The sequence below is a fragment of the Myxocyprinus asiaticus genome, chromosome 46, assembly GCF_019703515.2.
Source record: "Myxocyprinus asiaticus isolate MX2 ecotype Aquarium Trade chromosome 46, UBuf_Myxa_2, whole genome shotgun sequence".
Classification (NCBI taxonomy): Eukaryota; Metazoa; Chordata; class Actinopteri; order Cypriniformes; family Catostomidae; genus Myxocyprinus; species Myxocyprinus asiaticus.
In genome coordinates this window covers 17,368,691-17,386,962 of record NC_059389.1, presented here as the reverse complement: position 1 = coordinate 17,386,962, position 18,272 = coordinate 17,368,691, and the positions used below count along the sequence as shown (strand labels likewise).

General features: G+C 36.7%; 1 protein-coding gene across 1 annotated transcript; it reads left to right on the top strand.

Moving 5' to 3' along the window:
- Nucleotides 1–3,018: 3,018 nt before the first annotated feature.
- On the top strand, nucleotides 3,019–17,590 carry pkmb (pyruvate kinase M1/2b). Its single transcript, XM_051690076.1, has 11 exons — nucleotides 3,019–3,171; nucleotides 4,138–4,307; nucleotides 5,357–5,448; nucleotides 8,077–8,208; nucleotides 8,366–8,552; nucleotides 9,129–9,399; nucleotides 10,552–10,702; nucleotides 10,817–10,969; nucleotides 13,224–13,390; nucleotides 15,035–15,216; nucleotides 17,138–17,590. The coding sequence occupies exons 2-11, from the start codon at nucleotides 4,166–4,168 to the stop codon at nucleotides 17,242–17,244; spliced, it is 1,584 nt and encodes a 527-aa protein (XP_051546036.1). The 5' UTR covers nucleotides 3,019–3,171; nucleotides 4,138–4,165; the 3' UTR covers nucleotides 17,245–17,590.
- Nucleotides 17,591–18,272: the final 682 nt, after the last annotated feature.

The following is an 18,272-nucleotide window of genomic DNA, read 5'->3' as shown; positions in this document are numbered from 1 at the left end:
CAACACCTTATCCTTGAGTAATCATGCGTAATTGCTAATTTGGTACTAGAAAATCACTTGCCATCATATCAAACACTGCTGAAAGCTATTTGGTTCATTAAATGATGCTTAACGTTGTCTTTGTGTTTGTTTTTGAGTTGCCACAGTATGCAATAGACCAGCATGTCTTAAGGTCAATATTAGGTCAAAAATGGCAAAAAAGAAACAGCTTTCTCTAGAAACCCATCAGTTAATCATTGTTTTGAGGAATGAAGGCTATACAATGCTTGAAATTGCCAAAAAAAAAAAAAAAAAGATTTCATACAAAGGTGTACACTACAGTCTTCAAAGACAAAGGACAACTGGCTCTAACAAGGACAGAAAGAGATGTGGAAGGCCAGATATACAACTAAACAAGAGGATCAGTACATCAGAGTCTAGTTTGAGAAATAGACGCCTCACATGTCCTCAGCTGACAGCTTCATTGAATTCTACCCGCTCAACACCAGTTTCATGTACAACAGTATAGAGAAGACTCAGGGGTGCAGGCCTTATGGGAAGAATTGCAAAGAAAAAGCCACTTTTGAAATAGAAAAACAAAAAGAAAAGGTTAGAGTGGACAAAGAAACACAGACATTGGACAACAGATAATTGGAAAAGAGTGTTATGGATCTAAACCCCATTGAGCTTTTGTGAGATCAGCTAGACTGTAAGGTGCGTGAGAAGTGCCCGACAAGACAGCCACATCTATGGCAAGTGCTACAGGAAGTGTGGGGTGAAATGTCACCTGAGTATCTGGACAAACTGACAGCTAGAATGCCAAGGATCTGCAAAGCTGTCATTGCTGCACATGGAGGATTTTTTGATGAGAACTCTTTGAAGTAGATTTTTTTCAAATTGTAATAGTAATTTTTCACATTATTAATGTCCTGACTATACATTGTGATCAGTTGAATGCCACTTTGGTGAATAAAAGTAACACTTTCTTTCCATAAGAGCAAAATATGTACATTATTCCAAACTTTTGGCCACCAGTGTATTTACTTAATATTCAGTATGTATACCTGTATTATTTTGCATTTATTCAGTGTTCATTACAATTGATTTTACTTCATTAATTAAACTTTACCAATTAAAGTTTGTTATTCCTTCTACAAATCATCAGTTATTGGAGTTATTTTCCATCTGCTGGATCAGCCTGCAACAATAAATAGCAAGTAAAACACAAAAGTAAAAAATCATAAAAACTCTTATATTATGATGAATTAAGAAAGTTTTCTGAAAGGAATATTCCGGGTTCAATACAAGTTAAGCTCAATCGATAGCATTTGTGGCATAATGTTGATTACCACAAAAATAAATTTTGACTTGTCTCTCCTTTTCTTAAAAAAAAAAAGTACAAATCTGGGTTACAGTGAGGCACTTACAATGGAAGTAAATGGGGCCAATTTTGGAAGGTTTAAAGGCAGAAATGTGAAGCTGATAATTTTATAAAAGCACTTACATTCATTCTTCTGTTAAAACTGTTAAAACTTGTCATTTCAGCTGCAAAGTTGTGTAAATCATAGTTGTTTATGGTCGTTTTAGGGTTTTAAGGCGTTATGTCGTCATGGCAACAAAGTTGTAAAATTGGCTATAACTTCACACAGAAAAGGTTAGTAAGTGATTTTATCACACTAAAATCATGTTAACACATATTGTTTACATCTTGTGGCTATACTTGTGAAAGATTAAGTATTTTAATGTTTACAGATTGGCCTCATTCATTTATTAGTGCCTCACTGAAACCCAGATTTAAGCTTTTTTTAAAGAAAAGGACGGACGTGTCGAAATTAACTTTTGTAGTAATCAACATTATGCCACAAATGCTGTCGACTGAGCTTAACTTGATTTGAACCCAGAATATACCTTTAAATGTATGTGCAACATTGTCAAAATGGACATAGTTTTTTGGACTCAAATGCAGATGACATCAAATAAACAATTTAGGTCAGAGGTAATCCAAAAGTAATCATATAAGATTACCCAAAAACATAATCTAAGAGATTACATTACTGATTGCAATTTTAGTCATGTAATTTGTAATCAGTGCTGGATTACAATTCAGAAATAATCTACCCAGCACTGGCTGGAATAACATGGAGTACATTCCAGTTCAAGTGCATGCTGCCATTCAAGCAAAATGTAAACTCAACAATTACTAAATTCTGCAATTCTGAAATTCATGTTAATGTGTACATTTTTTGTTTTGTGTTGTTGAAAATGTTCGATTTATAGCTCAAATGTTTTATTGTTTTGCTGATAATATGCATTTGTAAAAAAAAAAAAAAAAAAAAACCCTGTAGCTTTAAAATCTGAAAAATGCAAACTAGAAGAATTTTCATAAGTGGACCTTTTCAAACCCCATTGTATATGCAGAACTTCAGATGGGCTGACGTATCCTGAGACATACAGCACGGGCAACATATCAAAACAGGCAAGCAGGTTGGCTGTAAGCCTTGAGCTATTATTAGTAGCCTACTCCAGATGCCTGTAATGGCTGGTATTTCCCTGTGTATGAAATGACACGGGGTTGTGTCAGAGGACAGTCATATGTAGTGTTCTCTTTTCATTTGAGTTAACAGTGCAGTGTGAAACAGAATCATACAATACTTTCAACAGCAACAAAAATCAACACATTTAAAACTAAAATCTTACACAATATGGAAAGGTAAGCTAAGTTTATTTTATACACAAGATAACGTTTGTAACATGTTTCTTGTTCACTAAATTGCCAAATGAAAAGACCACTTAAGAATACTTTTAATTTGATTCCACATAAACTCTTTTCAGAAGACTTCTGCAATCAAGTCGTTATAAACCTTCAGGTGGTTTCTGATTGGTTGAAGTGTAGTCCTTAGAATGCATTGCCATAACAGGCTACTCCCAAGTATATATCTTTCACATTAATATAATATTGAATGACTCTAATATAATTGATATATTTTATTATATGAATTATTTGTTCATGTAATAACCTGCCCTCAGTTATATACAAAATATAGGCTATACAAGAGAAGCACGTCAGATTATTACAGACACTGACTCGGATGGACACGCTGTGGAAAGTAGTCCCGGTTAGTTCAGACTGGATAAATTGTGACAGTGGCGGTGGAAGAACTCAGAAGTTGCTGCAAGCGTTCATTTCGTGAGGTAGGTGGTAGACTTTGTAAAAGATGATTTAAACAGGGCAGATCAAACCAAAGAACTTCGATCAAACTTAGTTTCAGTAGATACTTAGAACTGTCAGCATGCTTTTGAATTTCGGATACTTTATTCGTGCATATCATGCCACTAAATGCACTTTAAAACGTCATCATGTGTTTTATATATTCACCAAAAAAAAAAAAAAAAAAGTAGCAAAATGTACTAAATTGAATTATTATTACATAATTAAATCATGATTCAATTTCGAATGGTTTGCTGTTTATTGAAACAATCTATCTATCTATCTATCTATCTATCTATCTATCTATCTATCATCTTTGTTTTATAAAATATTCTAGATCTTACAATATTAATCTATTTTGTAACCCGTGTTTAGTATGTTTCATGTAAAAAAAAAAAAAATTATGATATAGAATTATTTTCATATTTTAATATTTGACATTTCCCCCTCTTTATTACAGTATTATAGTATTTGAGCACTATGTCAAATTCACTTGTACTGTCAAGTGTTTGCATCGCTGTTTGCTGGAATGTGTCTGATATGTGTATGCAGTCATGCAAACTCTTCCTTTCTGGATCAGACAGAGCTGCCAGTGGAACTCACTCTTCATCTTACTTTGGGGTTGACATTTTTTATTAACAAAAGACAATACAAATAAAATAAAAGTTGATTAGCCTAATTTTACTAATGGTAATCATTCTAGACATTTCTAAAGTCTTACATTGCTTATTTTCATGGGGGCAAAATAAAAGCTGTACTACGTTCAAAAGAATTTTGGATAACAGCTGGTTGCAGCAGCGTAGTTTCTAAATTCAGGAAATTAATACTTAACAATGAAAGGCTTTTCAAACTTTCACAAGAAACAGCACTAATGCTGATTAAAAATTAAAAAAAGAATTAGGATGCTACAAATTGATTGTAACCTAAAAAAACATTTTATTGTCCTCCAGGATATTTCTAGCACACACAGCTCCAGCCATGTCTCAGACGAAGACTAAGGATATCCAGGCGCAGCAGATGCATGCTGCAATGGCAGACACCTTCCTGGAGCACCTGTGTCTGCTGGACATTGACTCTGAGCCCACAGTGACCCGCAACACAGGCATTGTCTGCACTATCGGTCAGTGGGCCACCTCTACAACTTTAATATTACACTTACAGTTGCATGAACTTTCTGCCAACATCTAATCTGTGTATGAAGTTCCTTTTATTAATTATTGCTGCCTTCCTACAAGTGCACTGTATACCTTACGCAATTAAAGCTGAAGTATGTATTTTCTGCGACACTAGCACCATCAAATGGAATTGCAAAATTAAACAATGTTTTCAAAACCGCTTTCTGAATACGGCCCGAAGTCTTTCTTGCAAGTCAGTCCACTGTCGGCCATCTTTGGAATGCGCTCGGGAGGCAGCTCCTATCTACTTGAATTCGGAAAGACAGAAATCTCCTAAACGGTTGGTCAAGATTACGATCAAAGAACATATTTCAAATCAGCAGTAAAATCTGACAACACTGGTATCATAAATTGTGCTTCTTTACTTCAGATTACACTAAAAAACACACGTTGTCGAGTTGATTGACAGGCAATGTCAATCTAAAAGTTGACTGGCTCTTTTACTTGTAAGGCGAGACGTTTCTACATCCGTTGACTGTTGGCTGCTGTTGGGCGTTCCAATTTCTCCCATTCATTTTAATAGAAGTGGCCCATCTCTGCTAAATTATCTCTGATACGCCACTCATCTGCCATTGACGGAACAAACAAATAGCCCTGCCCCCAAACAACGCTATTGGTTGAGTAATGCTGTTGGGGGCTGGTCTAAATTGGTCACTCAAAACAAACATAGACATTTTTTATAGTCCCACAGAGACACAGTGTTAACAGTTTTCAAGAAAATTTACCAATTATAATATTATAAAATTAACAATTATAAAAATGTAAAACAAGATTTCATTTTAGCAATTTGGCGTACCTCTTATTTGCTGTCATTAAATTGTATTATGTATATATCAGCGATATTGACCATCGGTCACCCTGCTCTCTAGATATTGTTTCGACAGGAAAAACCCATTGAAAAATGGGTTATTGAAAACCCCAAATCATTCGATACCTCAAGCTTTTATTTATAAGTTGCCCTTATTTCACAGTAAGTTTTGTTATCCTAATGCAGGACCTGCTTCCTGCTCTGTGGAGACATTGAAGGAGATGATCAAGTCCGGCATGAACATTGCACGTTTAAACTTCTCCCATGGGTCTCACGAGGTAAACAACTTATGAACTTATGAACTTCATTCAGAACAGTACTCAGTTTACACGTTAACCTCTGCTGAATGTGGCATTTGCTTTCAAAGCAGCTGACACAATAAATTCACAAATGCAGCTTCACAAATTGTTACAGTACCTCATAAGCAGTTTATTTCAGTTCAGCAACTCACATAATTACATTTTCAGGAGCTTTAAAAGAACATCTCTTACCCTGCAGCTCTGATCAAGGTCATATAATAAGATTTCTTTGAAAAGCTTCTCAGTCAGACACTTTACGTTGTCCACCACTGTAGATCCTCCATTATTATGGTATTCCCCTTGTGCCTCTAGAAATGTTGGAAGTTGTAAGCTAATCTTGTTAGCCACTCTGATCTGTCTGGGCGATACATTGGCTTTGCTTTGCTTTCCAGTTCAGTTGAGTCATATTAGACTCAAGCCAAAGTATGAGTTTAGACTCAGCTGACCTCTTCCCTTTAAAAGTCATGGCTTTTTACCTTTTTTTGCATGGCACCATTGCCATCTTCTACTACTACTACTTCTACTACATACATTAAGCATAATATTTTCATTCCATAGTGTAGATATTTCAGAGCTAGGGCTTCAGAAGTTCAAAAGCTCAAGTTAGCTTGTAATAAAGTTATTCCTTTTATCACAGCTAAATAACAGCACATGCAGTTGATTTTAGATTTAACAAACATAATCCTAGTTCACTTTCAAAGTGAGTTCTTGCTCCAATTGTGCTCTGATACTAAGCAACCATTATTAACTATCTTCACATTGTTATAAAACAAGTAAAAAATTTTCTTAACAGGCTGATCATTCTGAACAGTGTATCTGACATTTCATCCTCCTTAAAACACATCGCAATAAACATCTGACAATACTACACAACCTCTCTTATTTCTGCACTCTTTAGTGTATTTGTATACCACGGTGGCAGCTACCAAGGTCATTGTTACATGTATTGACATGTTCTGGTTTGACTGTGTTGCGTTCTTTGCTTACATATGGTCGGCAATGATGTACAAAAAAAAAATAAAATGTCCTTTTGAAATGTATAACACTAAAGCTGTCAGACCATTCATATCTATTCACTGAAGCAAGATAGATCGGTCAGAGTTTGACATTTACATAGGTCAGAAACAGTAACTGTAAATGTCTCTGTGGGTCATTGGAAACATGACCTGTCTCACTGATTCTATATATATCTCTCTGTCTCTGTGATTGGACTGACAGAACAGAGACTATCAAGCCTTTACAGCTAAAGCATGTTTGCTTTGTTTTGCTCCAACTTGTTCGGTAGAGTTTGATAGGTCTCAGAGCTCACATTGTCAATCAATAGAGCTTCTTTCTGAGATCTTACTCCTGAGTGCAGGGATCGATGTACAAGCAGAACACAAAACATAAAGTTGACTGAAAGATTTTTTTGGCCTAACCAACTGTGACAAGCAATGAGAAAAGGGACAGTTTGTCATCCACTTAGATTCTATTTCTGCTGTTTCATGCTGGGTAGCTTCGCCTGATTAGGGATGGGCATTTTTGAGTAATTTTGTAGTCGACTTCTCTAACCCACAAAAAAAAAAAAACGAGTAATTGATTTCTCAGAAATTAAAATGAAAGTTAAAAATAAACTTTTTGTTTTATCCACAAACGTTACTAAAGCGGTTTCAAAATAAGTAAACTTCAACAAACTATGCGTTTCTTTTTCTTTTAAAAATGAAATGAACTGTATTCATTAATAAAAATGGGAAAAAAAGATTTAAAAATAACAGCAAACATTTGCACTCACCCAGACCTGATGTTTCATACATAGAAACCAATACTGAAGGCATTAGGGTAATGCATATAAATACATTCTAGTCTACAAAAAGGCTATTACATTTTTATAATTTCACATGTTATTATTCAGAAAAACAAGTGGTAAAAGTTGGCTTTTTATAAAATGAACACATACACACATACTGGTCTGATAAGCTGAGATGAGTTTCTCGTACCGCTTCACATTTTCTTTTCACCAAAAAAATCAGATCATCATCCGTTGGTAGACTCCAACAAGATCTGAATACCAATAGAGTATAACTCAATAATAATCAAAATATTACAAATATTGCCACACTTGACTTCAAAGATGCCATCATAATTCCTTCTCTTATCCAATACCTTGATGATACGCATCCACAGTGCGCCCTGTGGACTCAGTTGTAACTATGAGATTTGGGGAGAGATTCGGAGGGAAAGAACAGTATAATTCAGCATTTCTCAAGGCAGACAAATACTCAAAGGAAAAATCATTTTGAGATATTTGAGTAGTGTTTTTAATAGTCGACTAGCTGGTGCAGAATGATTACTCGATTACTCGCGCACATCCCTAGTTCTGATTTGTTTGATTGTGTCACGTCACACAGCAGTTTTGCATTCTGTGTGGATAGACAAATTACTTGTTGCTAGAAACTTGTCGCTTCATGCCTAAATAGGACACGGTGTAAGACGGTTGTTCCACAGAGGAAAGAGTTATTTGGTCAAGAAAATAGACAATGCAATGTCGTCATGCCTAAAATGTATATATTTTACTGTTAAGTTGACACTTGTTGCAAAATTTTGACTGTACATGACTTTTTTACACAGTACCATGCTGCAACCATCAAGAATGTCCGTGAAGCCACTGAGAGTTTTGGAGCTGGTAGCATTGAGTACCGACCTGTGGCCATTGCCCTGGATACCAAAGGACCAGAGATCAGGACTGGACTTATTAAGGGCGTAAGTGTTTGCTTTAGCCATTAAAAGCTCGGTATCTTATGCTCAAACATTCTTCTTAACATTGGAGGCTCTTCTGATTTGTTAATCAATATGTATTTAAATTTATTGGCTTTGCAACTTCTCATCACATATTCTATGTGGTTTCTTCTACCTTTAGAGTGGCACTGAGGAGGTTAAGCTTGTCAAAGGTGAGATGATCAAACTAACTCTGGATGACAAGTTCAAGGACAATTGCGACGAGAAGACCCTGTGGCTGGACTACAAGAACATCATCAAGGTGGTGGAGCAGGGCAGCCATGTTTTCATTGACGATGGTCTTATTTCACTTAAGGTTAAGGAAATTGGTGAGTTCCTCTAACTCAGAACCAAGTCAAAGAGTTAAAGGAGGTTCTTAACTCCTTTCATAAACATACTGTATATCCAGGGGCTTAGGAACAATCTTAAAGTGGGGGGACCCATTAAAATCTTATCAGCTTGGCTCATGAATTTTGATAAGACGATATAATGTTACAATAACACATATCTATATCCAATGTCATTTAAATACTGTGTCATTGATTAAGTACTGTCTGATGGAGTCCAATTTATTTTTTGTAATTTACTGTTACAGCTGTTGTAATTTTCTGCCATGATATAGAGCTCATTGTGTCTTTTGTCTGCTTGGATGTATGGTAAATGTTGCACTGTAGTTTTCTGAAGGAATCTCATTTCGTTTTGTTCATCGTTTTGTATGGCAATAAACCTGATTCTGAACTTAGACATTTCTAGAAGTGAGAGGAACATGTTCCCCCCAGTTATAATGGCTGCAACGCCCCTGCATATATCATTTTTTAATGCTTTAAAACCTAATCTACAAGACGCATTCCAGCCGAACTGTCAAAATCCATGTGTGAACTCATGCACAACATTCAATCATCCAGGTTCTGATTTCTTAAACTGCGAGGTTGAGAACGGAGGCATGTTGGGCAGCAAGAAAGGCGTGAACCTGCCCGGTGCTCACGTCGACCTGCCCGCTGTATCTGAGAAGGACATTCAGGACCTTCAATTTGGTGTGGGGCAGGGCGTGGACATGGTGTTTGCCTCTTTCATCCGCAAGGCTGCCGATGTGCAGGCTGTGAGGAAGGTGCTCGGAGACAAAGGCAAGGACATCAAAATCATCAGCAAACTGGAGAACCACGAGGGTGTGCGCAAGTGAGTGATTTACGTCTGATATCTTTCACAGCATCTATCCATAGGCTTTCTTAAAGGTGCACTCTGTAATTGTTTTCTTTATGTTGTACTGGTCGATATGACAATCGTCTTGGACTCCTACTGACATCTAGCGGTGTGGATGCAACATCATGGAAAAGGTTTCGGCTACCGGTGACATTGTAGAAATGCTCTATTAAAGAGATAGTTTACCCAAAAATGAACTCATCATTTACTCACCCTCATGCCATCCCAGATGTGTATGACTTTATTTCTTCTGTTGAACCCAAACGAAGAGTTTTAGAAGAATATTTCAGCTCTGTAGGTCCAAACAATGCAAGTGAATGGTGGCCAGAACTTTTATGCTGCCTTTATATGCTTTTTGGACCTTCAAAGTAATCCATACGACTCCAGTGATTAAATCCATGTCTTCAAAAGCAATATGATAGATATGGGTGAGAAACAGATCAATAAGTCTTTTTTTACTATAAATTCCCACTTTCATGTCCACATTCTTCTTCTTTTGATTTTGGTGATTTGCATTTTTCATGCATATCGCCACCTACTGGGCATGGAGTAGGAATTATAGTAAAAAAAGGACTTATATATTGATCTGTTTCTCACCCACACCTGTCATATCACTTCTGAAGACATGGATTTAACCAGTGGAGTTGTATGGATTACTTTTATGCTGCCTTTATGTGCTTTTTGAGCTTCAAAGTTCTGGCAACCATTCACTTGCATTGTGTGGACCTAAAGAGCTGAAATGTTTTTCAAAAAATCTTCATTACAGCAGAAGAAAGAAAGTCATACACATCTGGGATGACATGACGGTGAGCAAATGATGAGAGAATTTTCATTTTTGGGTGAACTATCCCTTTTACAGTCAGCCATGATTAATTTATTTAGAGAAGAATCAAAGTTCCTTTAAGGCAAGTCAGGTCATATGGTGGCCATGTTCATAACACCTCCGGGCAGCTATTTTCTATGGATAAAAGTGGTAAAACTTTTATTAATAAGGAAAAAAATCACTGAGTGCACCTTTAATGTCAACTCTGATATGTTATTAGCTGAGAAGGTGTGAGTTACATAATTTAATAGCTGTTTTTGTTGATGTGAGTAGGTTGAGAATGTTTATCATTATATATTTATTAGGTTTGATGAGATCCTAGAGGCTAGTGATGGTATCATGGTCGCCCGTGGAGATCTGGGTATTGAGATTCCCACTGAGAAGGTTTTCTTGGCTCAGAAGATGATGATTGGTCGTTGCAACAGGATTGGCAAACCAATCATCTGCGCCACACAGGTTAGGACAAATACTGTTAGGGCACATACAGTATAACTAGATCTGAAACGGTGTGATTGTAGTGACTCTTGTCGTAAATGTTGTTCTCATTTTTTTTTTATCTGTGATTGACAGATGCTGGAGAGCATGGTAAAGAAGCCCCGCCCCACCCGTGCTGAGAGCAGTGATGTGGCCAATGCTGTTCTTGATGGAGCTGACTGTATCATGCTGAGTGGAGAGACCGCCAAGGGAGACTATCCACTGGAGTCTGTGCGCATGCAGCACCAGGTACGAGCAACAGCGCTCCCTTCTGACTTTGCCCTGACTTGCGCCTGACTAATGCTAATCTTGAAAGTTAAGTATACTAAGCAGAGCTCATTGTGTAGTTTACCGCATCACTTTGCTTGTTGTGTAGCACCACAAACCTATGAACCACATACTTGTGAAATATATTACACTTCTTATTCTTAACTCCAGACTCTGGAACAGCACAGCTTGCAAAGAGCCTGATCAAATGCTAATGGTTGTTGTAACTGCATGCGCTGACCACATTTACCATTAAGTATTAAACCCGCTCAAGTCTTATCCTCTAACATGTGTGCTCTGATTCTTTCTGTGGCGTTTACAATCAAGATTACCTATTGGGCTGATGTGCCACTGATCTCTTGCATGATTTGGAGGAGCTGCTACACAAATAGATAGAGCTATCATGGCATAGAGTAAGTACAATAGAACATGATATTAGTATATTATTGCAAACATGCTCAAGGTTGACTTAAAGAGATAGTTAACCCAAAAATTTAAATTCTGACTTTTTTTCTTCTGTGGAACACAAAAGGAGATGTTAGGCAGAATGTTAGCTTTAGGCACGATCACATTTACCTTCGCACAGCGAAATTCCGCGTCCACAGTGGACTTCCCCTTGCAGATTTCGCGTGGAGTTCAAGTTTGGTGAACTTTGACAGGCGAATTTGCCGTGTTGACCAAAAAGGAAGTTGCTTGGTTTGGCAGTGATCTCTATGTGGGCGGGGCTTCCTACACAGCTACAGTGAATATTCACAGTTGACATGGATATCATTTTAGCGGTGAGTTTCTCTTACAACTTCACTCTCCAAAAGTGCAGCATTAAAAAGAGGCTGCTTGGCAATTCGTTTTTGCTGGTTTCACACATGCATAACGTCTGCCCATGGAATTTCGCTGTGCAAAGGTAAATGTGACCGCGCCTTTAGTCACCATTCACTTTCATTGCATCATTTTTTCCATATAGTCACGCTAAATTTCTTTTGGGGCCTGGGTAGCTCAGTGAGTAAAGTCGCTGACTACTGAGTGACTCCAGCCAGGTCTCATAAGCAACCAAATTGGCCCAGTTGCTAGGGAGGGTATAGTCCCATGGGGTAACCTCCTCGTGGTCGCTATAATGTGGTTCGCTCTCGGCGGGGCATGTGGTGAGTTGTGCATGGATGCCGCAGAGAATAGCGTGAAGCCTCCACATGCACTGTGTCTCCGTGGTAACGCGCTCAACAAGCCACGTGATAAGATGCGTGGATTGACGGTCTCAGACGTGGAGGCAACTGAGATTCGTCCTCCACCACCCGGATTGAGGGAAAGAGACTTAGTGTCACCACGCCACCACGAGGTCTTGGAGTGCATTGGGAATTGGGCATTCCAAATTGGAGTCCTTGCTAAATTATTCAGTATCAGTAGATGTGCAATTCAAAGTTTTTTTTTTTTTAATACAACAAGGAAGTACTTATATAATTATTCTCCATATATATATTAGAGGTCGACCGATAGTGGATTCTGCCGATACCGATAACTAAGGTGATGGAAAAGGCTGATAATCGGCTAATAGTTCTAAATCGATTTCTAGAATGTTAAAAAGTATTTTGTTACTGTAAAGGGTACAGATATAGAGGCTACAGGAGTAAAAAATGAATAAAATTAATACAAATTAATAAAATCCCAGATGCAAAAACCCAAGACTAAAACCCCCAAAAATAAGTTATGGTGCATAATAACGTGGGACTTTTAACTATAAACAAGCCCAAAACACACAAGGGACTCTTATTTTATAGCCTATATACAGTATTCGCCAGATGAAGTTAAATGAGCAATAAGGTTAATTAATACTCACAGTATATGAAGCTTGAGACATGATGTATGTGCTGACAGGGCACATTTCCATACCTAATTAAAATAACAAAATGTACAATGAAGTGAGGATAAAATATGGATGAATATTGTCAGTAGTATAAGATTCAGATACAGCAAATTCCCATGTGATTGTTTATATTTCACCTCTAGAGGCCACTGTTATACTGTAAAACAAAGCCGTTCTAACTGTAGAATCCTCCAGGGCTGGCCACAGTGGAACACGAAGGAATAAAAAAAAAAACTATTGGCAACTATCGGCATAGATTTTAGCCGATAACCGATAGTTCCAAAAAGCAACTATGAGCACCGATTAATCGGTAAAAATATGATATATCGGTCTAACTCCTAATATATATTCTCTCGTCTCTCTGGTGTTGGGGCTCTTCAGATCGCCCGTGAAGCCGAGGCTGCTATGTTCCACAGGCAAGTTTTCGAGGATCTTCGCCGTACCTCTCATCTGACCCGTGACCCCACTGAGTCTGTGGCCATTGGTGCAGTGGAGGCCTCCTTCAAGTGCTTCGCCAGCGCCATCATTGTGCTTACCAAGACTGGCAGGTCAGAGACACACATATTCACACATATACCCACAATGACCCTTGAGGCTTACTGTGCATGAACACACCCCACACTTGGTTCTAATATTAGGTACAGGGACCTGAACTCAACCATGCTTACATGAACAAGAGATCGTTAACATTATGAATGCATTGTGAGACCCAAGACTTATTTTACAGGAATTTCTCCTCCCCTATATAAAAATACCTTTATTTCAGCAGTTGTTAATAGTTAGTTAGCTGAATTAGCCCTAACTGTTTCTGTGGCTCTATCTCTATCTCTGTTTCACTCTTACATTATCCTTTTTGCCCTGTGGCTGATCGAAATGCATCTCGTTGTGCTGAGGGAGACAGTCTGACCTTTGCAGAACCTGAACCTTGACATTTTGTAGGCTAATTTAAACTCCTTATTTAGTTGTCCCAGAGAAGGTTGCATGTATAAATTCATGGTCACTGGAGCTCATATAAGGGAGTATGCATTTCAGGCTGACACCAACTAGAATAGATATGATTTCAAGCAAGCACATACATTATGTCTAATATATGCTAAGTTTACAAATACCTAAAAGTTTCAGTCTCTTACACTTAAACTAAGGCAAAAGTTTGAACACACTAATTATTCTATATACTATTTTCCACATGTTAGAATAATAGTAAAATCATCAAAACTAAGAAGTAACACAAATGGAAGTATGGGAATTATGTTGTGACTAAAAAGGTTAAACAAATGTAAACTATATTATAATTATATAATATATATTTATATATTACAGTGTATATATATTCAATATAATGTATGTAACCTATATATTATGTTATATAATATATAACAATATATTGCCATAAAAAAGTTTATGAAACTGATTTCAAGCATAAGCTTGAAAATCAAAGGAAAGCTTTTAGATCAAAATGTATTTAATTTGTGACTAAACTTTTGACTGGTTCTACGCATAGATTAGCAAGTGAGCTGACATTCATATTAAAATTGATTTCAGATGTTGTTCTTGACTATTAAACGATATTTTAATGTATATAATTTAAAATAATATATTGTTTAAATTATGATTCTAGATTATGAATTATTATAAAGTAATTATTATAATGATAAAATAATATAGTATTTCTTCTTCTTCTTATTATTATTATATTATTTCATTATTATATTAATAATAATGAAACCCATATTTAAATGTGTATAATTTAAAATAATATGTTGTTTAAATTATGCATTATATTATCTTTTATCAGAATAATGTAATTATTAAAATTATACAAAAATGTAGTTTTATTATTATCATCATCATCATCATCATTATTATTATATTAAAATATTATTTTATTATTATTATTATTATTATAATTTTCATTAAAATAATAATAAACCCTAATAGTATCATTATATTATATGTAATATATTATATAGTATAAACTATAGTGTATATAGTATATTTTATTATATTATTAGTAGTATTTTAAATTCTATAATATTTTAATTATATATCATAAATTATTTATATTTTAGATCATTATAACACAACTTATGAAATTAAACATGAATGCTTGCCTTAAAATATCCTGTTACTGAACCTGTCCTGTATATTTTGGAAGATTAGTGTTAAACATCACCCCTCCTGTGTCTCCTCAGGTCCGCTCAGTTGCTGTCCAGGTACAGGCCACGTGCTCCTGTCATTGCTGTGACCCGTAACGGCCAGACAGCCCGCCAGCTGCACCTGTATCGGGGCATCATCCCCGTCTTTTACAACAAGCCCGCCAATGATGTATGGGCTGAGGATGTGGATCTACGTGTCAGCTTCACCCTTGAGATGGGTAAGGAGACATCTAATTCTTTCAGCTTGTGTGACACTAACAGATACTCATTGATTCAATTATTAGCTACTCACTGAGCCAATTACTAGGTTAAAGCTGAAATGAAGAGTTGCTGGCAGCAGCAACGGGAAATCACTTGATCACTTTGGTTGTTCTTTGGTTGGTCATGGTGACTATGGGTTGCTAAGGGAAAAAGCATCAGTATTTCCATCCAGACTTTACATAGTTGATGGTTAGACATCTACAATATGGGTGTATTTCCTATTGAAACTGTAAATTGTGGCGGGACATATTTAACAGTCAACTGGTCTTAGTTACGTCACAGCTTTTGAAAGTCAGTGGCAGGTAGTATTGGGGGAGGGACATTCTTATTCTATAGTGCATTTTATTGGACAAAGTCATTAATATTTTTAGATGCGTTTTCCGGGAAGAGGAACACTGTACATTTTATATGTGTTTATTACACGGCTCTCTGGAATACTTCTGATTGGTCAATGGCGCCATCCAGCAGTCAGATACTTCTGAACAGTGAGCGCACATTTGGGGTTAAAGTGATATCTTACTGGCCATTTGGGTATTGCGAGTCATCACACTGCGATCTCTACTAGTAAGCTAATAAAATCATTTAAAATCAATATTTCATGTCCATTTATTTATTTACTTGGCAAGTAGTCGTGCAATGAACATGATAATGAGCAGTCGGTCATTTTCGCATGATTAACACCTTACAAAACTCTGACACAGGTGGAATTCAGCTGTTTTTGGAGACTCTGTGGTCTCTTTCTACTCACATAATAACTTCTTTTCAACTCGAATCATTTCATGTCCATTTGAGTTATTTATTTGGTAAGTAGCCATGTAATAAGTGGGATAATCTACAGTCAGTAAGTTATTGCACAATAATCCTCTTCAGGGTGATAGAAGTACCCTTTGCACTGCATCAGGGTCCTGATCACTGAACACTGTGTCAGGGTTTATTTTGTAATAATGACTGGCTGTAGACTATCCCTTATATATCTGAGGCTATGTCCACATTAATCCGGATACATTTGAAGATGCCTTTTTTGTTTTCGAAACGCTCGCCGTTTACACTGCCATTTTCAAGTGTTTTCACAAGTTGCTCGTCCACACTGAAATGTGTGAAAATGCTTAAATCCCCTTAATGCGCATTCAAAAAATCGCCGTTCCATGTACGAGCTGAAATGCAACTGTCCTCGTGTTTCAACACCGGACAGCAATTCCAAGTAAACTTTGCGTGGCCTTTTAAAGGAATGCATTGTGAAGGTTGTACAAAGTAACATTTATCTTTAACAATGCTCTCAAAGTAAATAACAGGCACAATAACGCCGCTACAATGTGGGCCACCATCTTGATTTTTTTGGGGGGTTGAATAGATCATATGACTGCGTCACATGACAACAAATACTTCATGGTTTTCAGATATCTCCGTCTTTCCCTTCCACACTACAGCACAAAGGCGGCGTTTTCAAATTTATCCACTTGGGAAAGCGTTTTCGAAAAGCTAAATTTTTGCTGTCAAAAACGCCATCTCAGTGTGGACGGAAGGCCAAAACATAGAGAAAAAGATGCGTTTTCAAACGAAAACACATGAGTGTAGACATGGCCTGAATAGGTCATTTTGACAACGCTTAGGAGTACACTAGCATAGATGGCCTCAAAGCTAACAGACATGCAAAAAAATCGTTTTTTTTATTTCATGGGGTCTTTAACATCTCACATTATTGCAAGAAATGTGCCTTTATGACACTAACTAGTTAGGTAGTAGCAGAATTATATAATGTCAACATTTGTCTGAGTGATCTAATTTTTGAAAGAGTATTGCATATTTAGAAGTTGGACATGAAAACCTGTTTCCTTTGTTTTTGAGTCCCTTGTTTACACTCTCTATTTTGTTTTTCAGGCAAGGCCCGCAAGTACTTCAAGTCTGGCGATGTTCTGATCGTTGTCACAGGTTGGCGCCCAGGATCTGGCTACACCAACACCATGCGTATTGTTGTGGTGCCTTAAGCACAACCCCATGGACTGAATTTCTATCCCCAGCCCCCATTTATTACAACATACAAATCCTTTTGTTAGCGTTTCTTCCTCCAATCAAGATATTTAAGTCACAAAAATAGCCTTGTGGACATTTTAATTTTCCATCAAACTCATGTAGCGTCACACTGTGTCCTGCAGTCACAGAGCTCCTTTAACCATTTCCATCCCACTGGAGAATTCATTATCACTGTACTGTAAGTACCTTACAGTCATACATTTTGTTACCTGAAGAATAATGGAATTCCATCGTTTTTTCCTGTATGTTTGTTTTATTTGTTTCTTTTTTGAAAACGATTAAACAGATAGTTTGAGAGTAGGTGTGTTTGATCTTGCTGATGATGGTTGAGTGTAAGGGAGGCATTTAGTACATGTATTTTTGCTGTGTAACACTACCCCTTCCATCCAAAATAAGTCTCACCATTATGTTTTCATTGGTTGTCAAGGTTGGCTTTTCATATATATTTAGGATATACTGTATTGATGATAAACAGTAACTCCACCCTGTGGACAAAATTTAAAATACATAGTGTTGACAATTAGGTCAGTCCAATGTCATTTCTGTTTGCTAATGTGTTTATACATCTAAATTGCTCCTGATGATAAGGAAGGTCAGTTGAATATTTTAAGAGAACTTATGTTGAATTGTACATGCATACAGTAGTTATACACATCCATATTTAATAGTTTTCAAAGGTATGGTTTCCTTAGGACATTTTCTATCAAGGACTCAACACAATAAGCTATAATATTGACAATTACCCCTTAGGAGCAGTTGCAAAGGCAATTGAATTGGTTTAGGCTATGAGCAGTTAACACTAGGGGGCAGTGTACAATTGGACATCAAAGCCACCGCATTGCACATTATTAAAAAAACAAAATGCATGATGAAAGCATTCATAATTTATTAATGTATTATTATTGTATGCCTGTTATTGTATTAGTTATGCGTGTTATACCACATAAAAAAAAACAAAAAAAAAAACGATGAAGATACACCT